This window comes from Serpula lacrymans (assembly GCF_000218685.1).
Source record: "Serpula lacrymans var. lacrymans S7.9 unplaced genomic scaffold SERLAscaffold_6, whole genome shotgun sequence".
Classification (NCBI taxonomy): Eukaryota; Fungi; Basidiomycota; class Agaricomycetes; order Boletales; family Serpulaceae; genus Serpula; species Serpula lacrymans.
In genome coordinates, this window is record NW_006763295.1 from 947,854 (window position 1) to 963,616 (window position 15,763).

Consider the following 15,763-nt stretch of genomic DNA (forward strand, 5'->3'; position numbering starts at 1 on the left):
GAATCAAAAAACACCATGGACAGCTGCCTGGATAGCGGAAAGACTACGAGACCAAAAAGAAGAAAGATCTATTGGTATTCTCAGTAGTTGGACCCACAGGAAAAGAGGATTGGAAGTCAATGCAGATTTGATAAAAGAACTGAATGCTTTACCAATTCACGAAACGGTACTAGCACTGGAAGAACTGAAGAAGCCTAAGCAATTCATTAGAGGCACTCAGGGAAACCAGATGAACATCACCTGCAGACTGACAAACCTTGCATCCCATCAATCAACGACGATTGAGGCATTACTAGACAGTGGCTGTACCGGAAGTTGCATAGATAACAAATTTGTTGAAGAACAGAGATATGAAAGGCATAGAATCCCTAGACCAATTCCAGTCTACAATGCTGACGGCACTCTAAACCGAGACGGCAGTATTAAAGAATTTGTAGAGATATTAGTGGAGATCAACGACCACGCCGAAAGACTCCAGCTAGCCGTTACCAATCTTGGAACTGGCAGGATGTTCCTAGGCCATGAATGGTTAAAGAAACACAATCCCACGATAGACTGAAACATGTCAAAATTAGACTTCAATAGATGTCCATCAGACTGCAACATGGTGGTAAGATTCTTTGATCCTGAAGAAGATCTAGAAACGTATTGCCCTGAGGTCAATCTTGGAGAGGGGGATAGAATCATCCAATTCAATTTCTTAAACGTTGAAGACACATCCATTCCTGACGTCATGCATCACATCCGCGCTCACGGCACGACTGCACAACAGCTTGCCGAAGCAGCAGGAAAAGACCAGAAAACAGGTGGATTCGAAGGCATTGTACCAAAATACCTTCATGAATTCAAAGATGTCTTTGACAAAAAAGAATTTGACGCCCTCCCTGAGAGAAGGCAATGGGACCATGCAATCGAACTAATACCAGGCGATCACACAATAGACTGTAAGGTTTATCCATTAGCACTAGGAGAACAAGAACAGTTAGATGCATTCCTAAAAGAGAACTTAGACTCAGGGCGCATCAGACCCAGTAAATCTCCGATTGCTTCACCATTCTTCTTCATCAAAAAGAAAGACGGCAAACTCCGACCTGTACAAGATTACCGAAAATTAAATGAAATCACCATCAAAAACCGATATCCATTACCTCTGATTAATGAACTTGTAGACAAGCTCAGAGGCGCCAAGTATTTCACAAAACTTGACATAAGATGGGGATATAATAACATTCAGATCAAGGAAGGAGACGAACACAAGGCTGCATTTAGAACCAATTGCGGCTTGTTCGAACCGTTAGTAATGTTCTTTGGATTGACGAATTCACCAGCTACATTCCAAACTATGATGAATTCTATATTCAAAGACCTAATTGATGAAGGAAAAGTAGTGATCTATCTGGACGATATTATGATCTTCACAAAGACGATAGAGGAACACCGAGCAATGACGCGACGTGTACTTCAGATCTTACGAAAACACCATCTATACCTAAAACCGGAAAAATGCGATTTCGAAGAAACAGAAACAGAATATCTGGGATTAATCATCTCGGAAAATAAAATCCGCATGGACCCGATTAAGGTGAAGGGAATCCTAGACTGGCCGGAATGCAAAACAAAGAAACATGTGCAAGCCTTTTTAGGATTCGTTAACTTCTATAGAAGGTTTATCGAAGGATTCGGATCAATAGCGAAACCGCTTACTAAACTGACCGGTAAAGAAGAGTTTATATGGGGAAAAGAACAAAAAGAAGCCTTCGAAGAGATAAAAAGAAGGATAAGCACAACCCCCGTATTAGCACTCCCGACCAATGACGGTCAATACCGAGTAGAAGCGGATAGTAGCGACTATGCTCTAGGAGCAGTACTCTCTCAAGAACAGAATGAAGTCTGGAAACCAATAGCTTATCTATCTAAATCTCTCAATCCAACTGAAAGAAACTACGAGATATATAATAAAGAACTATTGGCCATTATGACGGCTTTAGAGGAAGAACGCCATTATCTAATGGACGCCGCGAAAGAGTTCAAGATCTGGACTGATCATCAGAACCTAACATACTTTAAACAACCTCAGAAGCTCAATAGACGACAGGCAAGATGGGTTAGCGAACTAGCCAATTATCATTTCACATTACATCACAAGCCAGGCGCTACTCACATCAAAGCCGATCTATTATCCAGACGATCAGACCACGACGAGGGAAAGAATGATAATGAAAATGTTACCTTATTGAAACCAGAACTATTCTCCATTAATATGACTCTATCACACGAAAAAAGGCAACAGATAGCAATTGACGATGCCAAAAATATAGAGATCACAAGATGGATTCATAAAAGGATGAAAAATGTTGACGAACTCGTTCAAAAGGTCAAGGACAAAATAGACAACCGCCAAGACGGCTGGTGGACCGATGAAGGACTCATCTACTTCAAAGGTCGCATGTATGTCCCAAAAGACCGAAAACTCAGAGAAACGATCATAAGAGACAATCACGATTCCCCAATAGCTGGCCATCCAGGCCGGTATAAAACAAAGGAATTGATTACCCGATGGTACTGGTGGCCATATATGGACAAAGACGTCCAAGAATACGTAACCGGATGCGAAACCTGTCAAAGAACAAAAACAGATCATCAAAAAAAGGCCGCACCGTTACATCCGAATGAGATTCCAAGCCGCCCCTGGCAAATCATATCAACGGATCTCATAGGACCATTACCAGAATCAAAGGGTTACAACACTATCATGGTAGTTGTTGATCGCTTTTCAAAAATGATCAGGATTATGCCAACACATGCTGAGTTGAACTCAGAAGGAGTAGCGAGACTATTCAGAGACAATATATTTAAACTTCATGGATTACCCGATAAAATCATCTCAGATCGAGGAGTCCAATTTGTCTCTAATTTTATGAAGGATCTCTACACAATGCTAGGTATAAAGGGAAACCCATCAACTGCTTATCACCCACAAACCGATGGACAAACAGAGAGGATTAATCAAGAGATAGAACAATATCTCCGAATCTTTGTTAACCATAAACAAGACGATTGGGCAGACTGGTTACCATTAGCAGAATTCTCCTATAACAATAAAGAACATTCAGCTACCGGCTTCAGTCCTTTTTATTTAAACAATGGGCAGCACCCAAAAATAGTAGAAGGAATTAGGAAAGGAGTAAAGAGTGAGAGTGCGGAAGAGTTTGTAGAAAGAATGAAAGAAACGAGAGAAGAAGCAGAAAAATCTCTGGCAAAGGCAGCCGAGATTATGAAGAGATCATATGACAAAACAAAAAAGGAAAGTCTTGAATATGAACCAGGAGACAAGGTTTATGTAGAAGCCGAACACATCACAACTGATCGGCCATCAAAGAAACTGGATGATAAACGACACGGACCATTCGTAGTCGAAAAGAAAACCGGACCAGCCGCTTACAAATTAAAACTACCCGGAAAATGGAAAAATGTATATCCAGTATTCAACGAAAAAATCCTCCACCCCTATAAAGAACCAACCTTTCCTGGTCAAAAGAAACCAAAACCTCCACCCCCCGCTGAAGTTGACGGACAAAGAGAATACGAAGTAGAACAGATACTTGACTCACGATTGAAACGTGGCAAGTTAGAATATCTGGTACATTGGAAAGGATATGGAAAGGAAGAACGAACATGGGAACCTGAGCGAAATGTCAAAAACTCGCCAGGACTAGTCAAAGACTTCCATGATCATTTCCCATCCGCTCCACGCCGAATCAATTTCTTACTTCATTATCAACCGTTCGAAAACTTCACAGAATTTTCCCATAAACATAGGATATTTAACTGGGAAAATGGCAAACTTGAACCAACCTTTCGGGACGAAAGTTCTAAAGGGGGGGTAATGTCACGATCCTCTTCTCTTACACCCAATACTTCACCTTTCATCTCCAACTCTGACGTAGAAACACTCATTTCTCCTTATCTTATCATGTAGCCTTCCTTATCTTATCTTCTTATCTCATCATATGACCCTAAGTCACATGATCACTTACAAATCATCTTACCAAGCTAAACACGATACATCCTCATGTCTATCAGTCAGCGCCTCATGGCTGACATGAGTTCTTACATATATAAGTAGACACTCAACGATGTACATACCTTAGCTTTTGATTTCGTCTTTATACACCTGTTCAACTACTTGCTAGAGATTGACGTTGAGTTGCCTGGTTTCTTCCAGTAGTGCAACTCAGTCGTTATACACACCCTGTGCCATGTGTAAGGACCATTTCATTATTTTCTTATCTTCGCTATGTCTTGGTTCTCGAACGCTTTACCCGTTACACCTCTGGCTCTAGGGCTAGAGGTATCCTTTGCCGTTTTACTTCTCATAGCCCTCACAGGCTTTCTTAACCATCACTACCATTTTATATCACAGATCAGAGACTGGGTATCACTCCCAGCCAGCCAGCACACGGAGTAAGGACTGGTAGTAGGCATCTCGCCAACCAGCTCCAAGCCTCAGTAAAGCCTGGTTATACTAATAACGCCTTATTCAGGATCGTACCTCATTATGAGGATACGGTTCCTGAACACGCGTGACAAACCTCTATTATTAGTACAAGTCTCTCACCTGCTGATTAATCAAGTTAAAAGTCGTACAATAGTTGTTCTCTCTTTTTCTTATTGGTCGATTGATTCCTCAGACCACTTTTCGTATATTCTCCTTTCGGTCTGAGGAACAAACAGTTCACTATATAAAGCCTTACCTATTCATGTATGGCTCCTTAGTTTTCTATTACTGAATTTACCCGCTTTACTCCTCAACGAAAACCTTTGAAGCTTACCTCTCAAAGTCCTCTGCTCGCTATATTTACTAGTGTCTGTTGACCTCAAGCTCATCGAACCCCTTACTCCCTGCAAGTGCAGAAGGAGACAGGTTTCGTTTTTGTTATAGTTTATTTTTGCCTCACAGGTATTCATCAGTCCAAACCTCATCATCAGAATATGTCTCAAACCTGTTCACAAATGGGCTTATCAGAAACCCCTTGCACATCCAGAAACTCTGTGTTACCAGGCTTGCACATTCCAAGCGTAACAGTAGGACCGAGTTTTTTATGGGTAAATAACAGGAGGACTCGCTGAGGAGTCTCCTTGATCTATTGGGGTATTTATACTATTACAGACTATTTGTACATATGTACTGTGTGAGAGACTTGTAGCTAAGAATAAAGAAAAGCAGTGCAGCATGAGAAAGTGGGGTTTGAACAAAATGGAAAGTGCTGCATGGCATAATGTGTGAAAACTACGAAAGAAAGTTAAGGTGGAGAATGAAATTCAAAGATCCAAAATTTGTGTATTGTAACATGTAGTTGTTGTCGTATAATCAAATATCCTGGCTCTGAGGGCTTCTCTGGAAACCACAAGAAGAGTTGCTGCTCAGATGGTGTCCCAGTCAAAGCACTGAAAGGCTACAATGATGTGACGCCTCCCTGGCCGCAACCAGTGGGTATTTTCACGGATGGGTCCCATTTCCACCCCATATTTTTCCTCTCAATGGTTCACAAAGTATACAAACAAGTTGTTGTACTTCAAATCAACGGAGAGGAGCTCGCAATGAAATATCAAGCCCTCTCCATTATGCTGGACCAGTGTTTTGCAAAAAACAAAGATAGAACCATTTTTGCTGGCCCTGAAGGTGCAGCTCTCTTTTGTCTTTATAACTTCTTGACTCTTAATCCACCCATGCCAGAATTTATTGTGTTGCACAATAGGGAGAAGTATCTTCAAGTTGATTGCTTAGCTGAATGGCTGTTGGCATAAGTTCTCATTTTTTTTCATGCTTTTCAGTTCTGTGGAAGTGTTTGCTACGTTTCTATATTGCCTTCATGATGCCTATGTATATGCATGCTTTTATGACTACCTACCTACCTAGCTACTTCTCTTCTTTTCCGTGGAGCCTCTCGTCAAAATAAAATAGACTGTGTCAGTTAGTTTTAAAAAGATATCAATTGAACAGACTTACTTGTAAGGACATGGGGACTTTGGGAAAATTCGGCCAGTTTGCAAACTTTTGAACTTGGTGAAAAAATGTCGCAAGTGCAGTTGTGTGATGACAGGTCAAAGATTGGTCAATTGGTCAATTGACCAACCGGTGACTTACATAAGACTTCTCTTGGAATGGTGAAGTTGCCCAAGTAAAGTAAAGTATTAGATCATGTGATGAGTCGCATGACTGTGAAAATGAAAAGTTGTAAAGTAAAGAAAAGTAAAAGTTCGTATCATAAATGCTAATACCACATTTCAACTCTTGTAATCTAATAAATATTATCCAAATTTCTAATTACTCATTATTCTTGTTTCACTACCATTACAAAACTTTACAATAAGCTAGGTCAAATCCCATCTCCATCTCTCTGATAACTAATTCCAAAGGTCCTATGTCTGGGTTGGCCACTACAGGTGAATTATTGCTCCAGATTATTGATAGATCATTTGATAAGTATTGATTCTTCCCTCTACAAAAAGTTAGGTATGTACTGATTCCACCAGCTACATTGAGTTCAGCTAACTCGCCCTCCAACCAGTCACTACCAGATTTAGCAGATTGTAGAATGTTTGCCATGATGCATGATGTCGTACAATACAAGCTCACCTTTGAGTAGAAGATGGTGATGGTCAAGAACATGTGAAAGGTCGGAAGCATTCATTTTTCCAAATTGTTCATGATCAACCTCAGGATAGGTATATCTCTACGAGAAACACAGTTTTGCATAGCCAGCGCATCTAACGTAGCTGTTCATTACACAGCCTAGCTGCAAGGTTCGAAATAGGTCAGAAATATCCACCTCAACATCTAATGAGATGACACAGCAAGCGAGATAAGCAATTGTATATCACAGGACCTTGTGCAACTTGAATCCACTGTCTGATATAGAATGTCTTGACCGTGATGGGGTCGTCATCAAAACCCGGTCTGAAAGGAAGAGACAAGAGTTCGAATTCGATCATCCTTCGTCGTATCGATTAAGATGTCAAAATGGATGAGACCGCACAGGATTTTGCTGTGTCCGCCGGCAGAGATTGATTAATTTGTTCGCGAAGCTCACTGGTACCGACCAGCTGCCAAATAACTGTAGGCACTTGTGCGCTGCAATGCTGTCCAACTGGAACACAGGGTGACAGAATTTATGATGTGCGTACCTCAATCGGAAAGTAGGCGAACGATTTCGGTCTTTGTTAACTCCAGTAGGCGGTAGCATGGAAAAGACAGCCGTTAGAGTGTCACCACGGAAATGACATAAAATGGGGTGGATGGAACATGTGTGATATTACGGTGAATGAAGACCGTGATTCATACAAAGACGAGTTTGTTCTGAAGGCGGTGTGCTACGGGTAAGATCAGCAAGTCATGTAATGAGCCTTTAGCTCTTGAATCAAGCGTGTACAGTGATGAACGAACACTGCCAGGATACGTTTGAAATGCCGGCCGGCGTTTAACCAAGGGGACTACTCCCACGCCTACAATCCTCTGTCCTACAATTTCTCAGCTACAGGTCAGAAATTTCATTTAATGCTTCGTAACCAGACGGGCTTCCGTTGGTCAATGCTACGTATCAACCGCTTTCCTCAGATCCTGTCCAGGCGAACTTATTCTTACTCCATGACTACTAATGGCGCGGCATCTCCAGGCCCCGTGGAGAAAACGATACGAGAAAAGGTCAGTGCCTCATAGTCTATTTCTTACGCATCACCGCCTTACATTCGAATACCTGCATCGTCACAGTTAACCAGTTTACTCCAGCCTTCCCAGCTCACAGTCACCAATGATTCGTGGCAGCATCGCCATCATGCTCCTATGGTAGCTCAAGGTGGAGGCAATGGCGAATCCCGTATGTCTTCTATTAGAATCAGCCCTTCACTTTGCTGTCCAGTCTAACGTGTGCTATAGATTTTTCTGTTGAGGTTATCTCAGAAGCATTCAAGGGAAAGGTACGTTCCGAGTGTATGTAGCTTTGGATACCTTAACCAGTCCAGTAGAGCACAATGCAACGTCATCGCATGATATATTCCGCTCTGTCCGATGAACTTGCTCAAGGTTTACATGCACTCTCCTTGAGAACCAAAACTCTCGAGGAAATTCAGAACCAGAACTCTGTTTAAGCTGCGGAAGACTAGTTTCTCTGACGGTGCTGGGATGAAGACCTTGGGCTGTAAGTGTTATTTGCGGAATCGCGAAGCTTTGGCGCCTGGGATTTAGATTCACAATGGGAATTTGATGTAGTTGTGACCAACTGTCTGCAGGTGTTTCTTGCCAGCGTCGCAGCTAGGGTTGGATCAGCAACGGGGAGTAGTCATTGCATACAGATTCACAGCATGGAATTAATATTGGATATTTCACTTGCTCGGAACGTACCTCAGTGGACCTTGGTGCCAAATGACATCTCGTGTGGACTCTTTTCACATAGCCTTGGTGAAGTAGATAGCTACATTGTCTCAATCTGGATTTTTTCATCAAAGTAGCAGAGCTTAAATCAGCCTCGCTGAGTGCGGTGAGTGCCATTCACCGGATGATTTTGGCGAAGTGTTGGACGAGCAAGTAACGATCCCGGTGCCGTCTGTTGAAAAGCTAGTTGCTATGGCCAGCCTACGGCTGGGGTATGGCACCTGTCATGCAAAGCATGTGTTGTAAGGTCTCTTTTAAGTGTAGAGTAACCACAAGCGAGTATTGGATGCTTTGTTGTGATAACATATTATGATCATGAGCCATTTCAAAGTTGATCGAACATTGATCCGTTATGCCTATTTGGATGGTCATTCTGTTCCGTGAGGCGTCTTTCGTCCTGCCATCATGCATCATGCATCATGCATCCATGCATATACAACGGTCTTGAAGACAAAGATGTGTCTTCAACGCTACTGCATACTTGCTACGGTATCTGTGGACCAGTTTAGCTGTTTTTGAGGCCGCGCCGACAATGTAACTGGCCTCCAGTACTCGCAGAGGTTACGGTGTGCACAGCTGAGGTCCTACAACGACGATCATCTCGGTTGCTGTTCACTCACCACCGTCTTGGTAACCGTGTCCATGCCGTGGTTTATGCTGCTTGCTTGGTGCGTAGTTTAGAAGAGATTTGGTTGTGCCCCTCAAAGGTTGTAGTACTCGCAGCAGGTTGTCGAAATATCATCACTATCAGCATGATGCAACCGTCGTGGCTGGCCCTCGCTGCCAGCAATGATCTTCGTTAATAAAGGCCTTCACAAACTCACTATTCCTCCATCCACTTCCTCCCTTTCTTCTTTGTATATCGTCTACCACTATGTATGGCCGTCATCCAAGAGACGATGCGCACCGAAATGAACCTCGGCCAACTCTACCTCCTATTCGCGATTTGTTCGGAGGTAAACAAGCCGTAAACTAAGCATTGAGTCTACCGTACTCATACCTTTTCCTTCCAGATGAACTGTCCCTCACCCCCCAACCTTCCTCAACCTCACATTCTCCCCGTATCTCTTTCTCCCAAATGCACATCAGCGAGAGAGACGGTAGTCCACCCACAAGAGCCAGGTCATCCTCTCACTTTGGGCCACAGCCTGGCTTGCTAGGCCCTGGTTCTCAGGTATGTCATTCTTGTTTGTCGCTGTCATCGCGAAAGGTCATCTCGATTCTAATTTCAATGCTTTAGAGTACCTATGCTCAACCATCTGCTTCACGACCTTTGCATCACCCATCCACGTCTTTCCATGATCCAGCTTATGAAAGGCCACATCCCTTCCCCCATCCCTATTCGTCACAGCATCATACCCGCTCTCGATCCTCTACCGAATCATATCATGACATGCCTCCCTATGGTGCTTACTATCCTCAACCTGGTACCAGTGCTGATGCTCAACTACATGGTGTTACTCGTTCGCATAGTGGTTCTTTGGTCATCCCAGGACGTGTCCCCGAATCATTGATGGCACATAGGGATATCAGCCAGGTATACCATCAATGCAATAGCTCGCAAGTAACTTCCGCGTCGTCCGGCATTGATCGTTCCGCTCAAGGCTCGCCAACTGCATTCGCTTCGGCATCGAAATACGAATGCAACTATTGTGGCAAAGGTTTCAGTCGACCCAGTAGTTTGAAAGTCAGTCTCTCGGTGATTTCTTCTAGCTTGCTCACCTAACCAATACGACTTTTGCAACGTTGTCCAGATACATCTCAATAGCCACACAGGTGAAAAACGTGAGTCTACCTATTTACACTCTGTCTTTAATAACGCTTATATTTTGCATAAGCTTTCCTGTGCACCTTCGAAGGCTGTGGACGCAGTTTCAGTGTCTTGAGTAACATGCGCCGACATGCACGTGTACATGCTCATGCCTCTGGACCGCTGCCAGAAGGGTCTCACGATGAATCTAGCGACACGCAATCCCATTCGAGCGATCGGGAAGAGCCTTCATCACTTACCCGCCACTCGTCCCACACTGGCAGGATAGCAGGAGCTTCTAGCTCTGATCCCCGCAGGGTCTGAATCATGCGGCGGATGTGGTCTAACGAGCGCGGTTATGCCTCCAACGTCACTCTCGTGTGCCTTCAGCGCGTTTTCCGCCGTGTATTATTCTAGGGCTTTGTTCGTGGACTCCTTGAACTCGCTAACTCATTTTCATACATCACGTTGCATTGGGCAGCACAGGCTGCTGCCCTCCTATCTCCTCATCGGCATTGTGTATTAGCAACTCGTTCATTCCTAAAGCAACATCATTCTGCATACTGACTGCCCATAATATTTATTTCGATCACTGTCACGCCTCTTATATTTATGTTCTTGCACTTTTTAACTAGACACTACCACACTCGTTCTGGCCACAGTTTGTCTCATCACTCTGTATCATGATACTGTGTACTTCGAGCGTTCGCTTATCATCGCATAGCATACTCATTAGCTATATAATCTATAGATATAGTTTCGTTTTCGTGATTTATTATTGCACCCATATTCGTAAATTCGCAGAATGGGGGTGCCTTTCAGTTTCTCCATGTGCGGCCGCTGATGGGGTTGACCGCACTGGTTACTCAGGTCAAATGAGACGGTATCTCTCTCCACTGTACACAAACGGGTTGAATGGCGCTACACTAGTCAACTTTGTTAAGGGACTAGCTATAGTCTGTACACGCTAGTACTAGTGATATTCCCCCCGATTCTTTAAATTCAGTTGAGCACACACTGGCACTTGTTGCCGATGATCGAGGACACTACTGATAGTCATAACCAATGCATGAAGAGTAACGTGATAATGATAGTTACCAATCTCAATACCTTTCTGGAACAGTTGCAGAAGGGGCGAGTGACTCCAAGTCAAGCCATATAAGGTACAAGTCACTTCCCCGGTGCCAAGTATGGTCTCGAGGGCAAGAAACCCCAAAACCCATTGGGGAAGCTTCAAGTTTGCGCCGTGGCTGCCCTGGAGCAAAAAAAAATTGGCATGCTGATGGCTTACCCTATGGATCCGAGTAGTATCATCATTCAGCCGCCGTGTTTTCCTTTGATCCTAATAAGCGGCTTGCCCATCTGCACCAGGGCTCGCGGAGGTTGACGTATGCTCAAAGCTGCACCATGGACGACTCCCTGGGAAGCACACGGTACTGATCCTGCCCATAGGCACATGTCGTCTGCTTCCATAAGCCAACGTGCGATAAGGTTGGTGGGACTGAAATGTCGTGCGTTAAGTGGTCTGTACAGGTCTGAGTCGGAACATGGCAGTAATGCTTCGTCAACCCTCGGTGGCCGTGAGTTTTCACGCCATCCCTTGTGCTGAGAATTTTCCTGCATGATGTTAGGCTAACATCGCAGCCCACGGCGTATGGGCCACAACTTGGTAGTATCTCACGAGAACGCATTCAATCACGCGCTGTTCAGAATCCTCAACACAAGACATGGATTACATTCAATTATCTTTGTACACATACAGCAACAATACACGCACTGGCAATAAATATTTCTGAAACAACGTACATCGTGGCAGTCCTAGAGTTAAGATGGTAAAAGCGGGCCACTTATGCAAACAAACAAACCAACGCCGCACATATAGGTGATAATATCATCGAGCTCCAGCACACAGACATGCTACATTGAGATCGCCCGACCTGTGCCAACCTGGCGTATGCTGCGAAACTTCGATCGACCTCGCTCAGGCTGTTCTTGTCCGTAGGTATCGGGCTGTGGATCGAAGGCCTTGTCAGCCCGGACATAGCTGATGGCGCGAGGACTCTTATGCGTGAAGCCCGCAAAAGCTAAAGCTTTCCGCATGTTGAGAATTTCCTCGCCGTGAACCTTGTCCCGAAGAAGAGGATCTTTAGTGGCATCAGCAGGCGCTCCATTAGCAGGGGCCAATGGCTGCAGCATAATTTCAAATGTCAGCATTGCAAATAAAATGGAACAGCAACTTCCATACCTCAGGGGGAATGTCAGAATCAAAATGCCGGGTGTCTTCTGGGTTGTGCAAGTCAGGGCGAAAGGGTGCAGGATAGCGGTGGATATTTTGCCAATCGACACCACGGAACCATGGATGAGACTGTTGAAGATAAGCCTACTTTAGAAATCCCTGGCTTCCAAAAGATGGGATGGAACTTACTTTGATTAATTCAGCACCATCCAAAGACCCAGATGCTGTGGCCACAGGGACCATAAAAACACTACGCCTGCCATGAACGGCGAGCGAGTCCGGCCTGAAAACTGATGCCGATGCTTGTGTGCCAAGACGGTCTTCAGGCTCACACAGAAGCTGTTGCATCAAATTCACTCCTTCGTGTGACACACGAGGGCGAGAAGGAAATTTCAGGGATTGTTTCCAATTGAGAATCTTCTGTCGAGTAACATGGCGCTGCGAAGTAGAACAAAGTGCCAGTTTAGTTCAAATAATGGAAGAGTACTCGCTAACGTAGCTCACCGAGTTACTGACGAACGGCGGGTACCTGTAATGCGAGTGACAAGCTTATCAATGTGTCCATTATCGGCTATCCGAAGCGCCGACACGTACCCGTACAGGCATTCGAACATGATGACGCCCAAGCTCCACCAGTCACAAGAGAAAGAGTAGCCATGGCCCCTAATCACCTCCGGAGACACTGGAATGGGTCAAAAGCTGAAAAAAGCACACCCTTCCGAACCACGTACTGTAGGAGTTTGTGCCACAGCTGCGGATGCAGTCGTAAGTACATTTCTCAACCCGCAAAACGTTGCTATCACTTACACCGAATACGCGAGCTGGAAGCCCAGACTGAATGGTGAAACGCAGGCGGAAATGAATGATTGAAAGGATACGCACCTTCCTACGATTCTTCTCTCGCCAGGTGAAAATACCGCCTTGGCCGTTGCCGTCGCCCATAAGCAACTCGACATCCTTACGATCCATGCGTCTGGTTCTTGTTCCGTCTGACATGCCGTTACCATCCTCAAGGTCTATTCCATGCTTGTGCAGGAGTTGTCGCCGCTGCTGTTCGTAATCTGGACAACACCAGGATCAAGACGGAACGTGCAAAGCCTCATTTTCAGGGTACTTACAGGAAGTGTCATGCGCCCAATGGAGATCGGTGCTGTTCAGAAGAGGAACGAAGAATATGTTGAGAACAATGCGTTTACCCTACAAGAGGCTAAAACTGACGCGAGACCAAAATCGCTCAGTCTGATGTGACCTTCCGGATCAAACAGAAAGTTCTATCAGAAGAACAAAGATGAACATCGTTATCATATGGTGGGACCTTAATATCAAAATCGTCGGAATTTATAACTCACGTCAGGCTTGATGTCTCGGTGAATAAATCCATGTTTGTGGCAAGATTCGATGGCTAGAACCATCTACCCGATGAATATGTTATTATCCATTTTAATTGTTCGCAAGGTAGAGAAGGAGAAGCCAACCTCAGCAATATAGAAACGAGCAAAATCCTCTTCAAAAACATCTCGTTCTATGAGAAGATTCAGGAGGTCTCCTCCGCCCATGTATTCAAGGACCTGTCAGGTTTATTTTAGTAAATGAAATCAAAATGAAATCAGTGGCATTCCTGCGGCCTTTTAAGGATGAAGTAGAAATTCCACAGCCTATACTGACCAGATAGAGATTATCACGATCTTGAAAACTATAATGGAGCTTTACAATCCACTCTGCTCCACTGGGCGAAGCAACAAGGGACGCAGACTTCAAAATATCGCGTTCGGCGCGAACATGGCCTTCTTGACCTTTACGTAACATGTCCGTCTTCCGTAACTTGAGGAAAAATAAAAGTTAAGATGAGCGCGTTGGGAATTAATATGACCGGATGAAGACGAAATGAAGAGAAGTCTACCTGCTTCATGGCAAATAATTGCCCCGTACTTCGCTCTTTCACGAGAGAAACAACTCCAAAAGCGCCTATGCCAGGAACAAGAGCAGATGTCACTCAGCAACCGTTGATATACAAACATAGTAGAGCATTGTACAAACCGTGACCAATCGTCTTCAATTTGATGAAAGCGGTGACATCTACCTTACGTCGGCGTTCGCGCAGATACTCAGTTTCATTCTGTCGCCATCGGACACGTAGATATTCTTTCTGCTCCTCACTAAGATGCATCTCGATCATATCTTTCTCCATAGCAATTCTCCTTTGTTCGCGAGACGGAGGCTGCCGAAGAAGTGGGAAATACAGGTTCTCAAAGTAGATCCGTGCGGACACAGCTTTCTCCAAAGTAGCCAAGGAGGGGGTGATCGGCTTTCTTGAAGGCAGGGGTTCGGGGGTATCTTTGCTCTCTGTCACCGGGTCATCATGTTCACGGACCTCAGGATGGGCCATGAGGCCACCACCCCAGCGGATTGTGGAGTTTCCCGGGCGTCCAGGGAGACCATCCACTGGAGATATACGAACATTCTCTCGAGCGGCTGTCGTGATAGTGGACGAAGTAGTAGTGCTCATACCATTGACCACACGGAGAGGTGGAAGCCGACCATCTGGAGCACTGCCTTGAGATGGTTTGAGTGCGTTAACTACTTCATTAATCGCTCTAGCTTGATTATCCTGACGGATCCGATTCTTTATGGGATTAGCCCATCGCGGATCTAAAGACAAACTTAAGTCGAATAAAACTATATTGAATGCCAATAACCGAGCTAACCTCCAAGCTTTCCCAAGCCGTCGGGACCCCAACGAGTAAGCAATGCTTCTGCCTGGTCAGCATCGGACGCGTGGACTAGATGACTATAAGGAATAGTGGTTTAGAATGTGAGACCAAGTTAATCGAATAGTAAATTGACATACATGAATCCTGTCGGCTTAGATACCATATCTTTGCTGATTCGTCTATTCTTCTTGGGCAAAGGCGTATTGGAGAGCGGTGGAAATATTTGTCCTGGTTTCACGGGAATGTCTTCGTACCGAGGACCAGCTACCACTGTTGGCTCCGCAGGTGGAGCTTGAGCTCGTACGGTACCCCAAAACAGACGTGACGGGGAGGGCGTCGGTATCATAGAGAGCAGATCATAAAAGCCCTTGTGTAGCAGAGTCCCTGCAGGCAGCATTGTTGTTGCGTCCTCGTATGGATCTTGTGAAGGAGGGCCATATGAAGGATACGGATAAGCTGAGAACTGACTGGGATTTGCTGTGGGGTGGAGATCATCGTTTGGGACAGGATATCGTTCTGGATAACCCCTGGTTGTCGCTGTGGGTGGAGTCGGGAGGACGAGGGAAAGCAGCCATGGCTTTCACTGGTCTCAATTTCCACCTTGCGATTACCCTGGGCCTGATTACAGCGATCCT

At 44.8% G+C, this 15,763-nt stretch overlaps 4 protein-coding genes across 4 annotated transcripts; 2 read left to right on the top strand and 2 right to left on the bottom strand.

The window, feature by feature from the left end:
- Positions 1-6,860: 6,860 nt before the first annotated feature.
- SERLADRAFT_465477 (uncharacterized protein) lies at positions 6,861-7,344 on the bottom strand (the record flags this gene model as incomplete). The annotated part of the gene is made up of 1 exon (XM_007317455.1): positions 6,861-7,344. One exon carries the CDS (start codon positions 7,245-7,247, stop codon positions 7,020-7,022), a length of 228 nt encoding a protein of 75 aa, XP_007317517.1.
- Positions 7,345-7,518: 174 nt separating this feature from the next.
- SERLADRAFT_387248 (uncharacterized protein) lies at positions 7,519-8,383 on the top strand (the record flags this gene model as incomplete). Its single annotated transcript, XM_007317456.1, is given in 5 exon segments — positions 7,519-7,552; positions 7,572-7,705; positions 7,772-7,877; positions 7,937-7,977; positions 8,026-8,383. The coding sequence occupies 4 exon segments, from the start codon at positions 7,649-7,651 to the stop codon at positions 8,146-8,148; spliced, it is 327 nt and encodes a 108-aa protein (XP_007317518.1).
- A 922-nt stretch (positions 8,384-9,305) lies between these two features.
- SERLADRAFT_437149 (uncharacterized protein) lies at positions 9,306-10,505 on the top strand (the record flags this gene model as incomplete). Its single annotated transcript, XM_007317457.1, has 5 exons — positions 9,306-9,387; positions 9,445-9,605; positions 9,672-10,118; positions 10,186-10,216; positions 10,270-10,505. The coding sequence occupies 5 exons, from the start codon at positions 9,306-9,308 to the stop codon at positions 10,503-10,505; spliced, it is 957 nt and encodes a 318-aa protein (XP_007317519.1).
- Positions 10,506-11,889: 1,384 nt separating this feature from the next.
- SERLADRAFT_448374 (uncharacterized protein) lies at positions 11,890-15,525 on the bottom strand (the record flags this gene model as incomplete). Its single annotated transcript, XM_007317458.1, has 15 exons — positions 11,890-12,368; positions 12,427-12,546; positions 12,607-12,855; positions 12,922-12,946; positions 13,012-13,099; positions 13,149-13,478; positions 13,536-13,567; positions 13,636-13,688; positions 13,767-13,829; positions 13,893-13,985; positions 14,083-14,238; positions 14,318-14,382; positions 14,455-15,066; positions 15,123-15,205; positions 15,266-15,525. The coding sequence occupies 15 exons, from the start codon at positions 15,523-15,525 to the stop codon at positions 12,099-12,101; spliced, it is 2,499 nt and encodes an 832-aa protein (XP_007317520.1).
- Between the last annotated feature and the right edge of the window lie 238 nt (positions 15,526-15,763).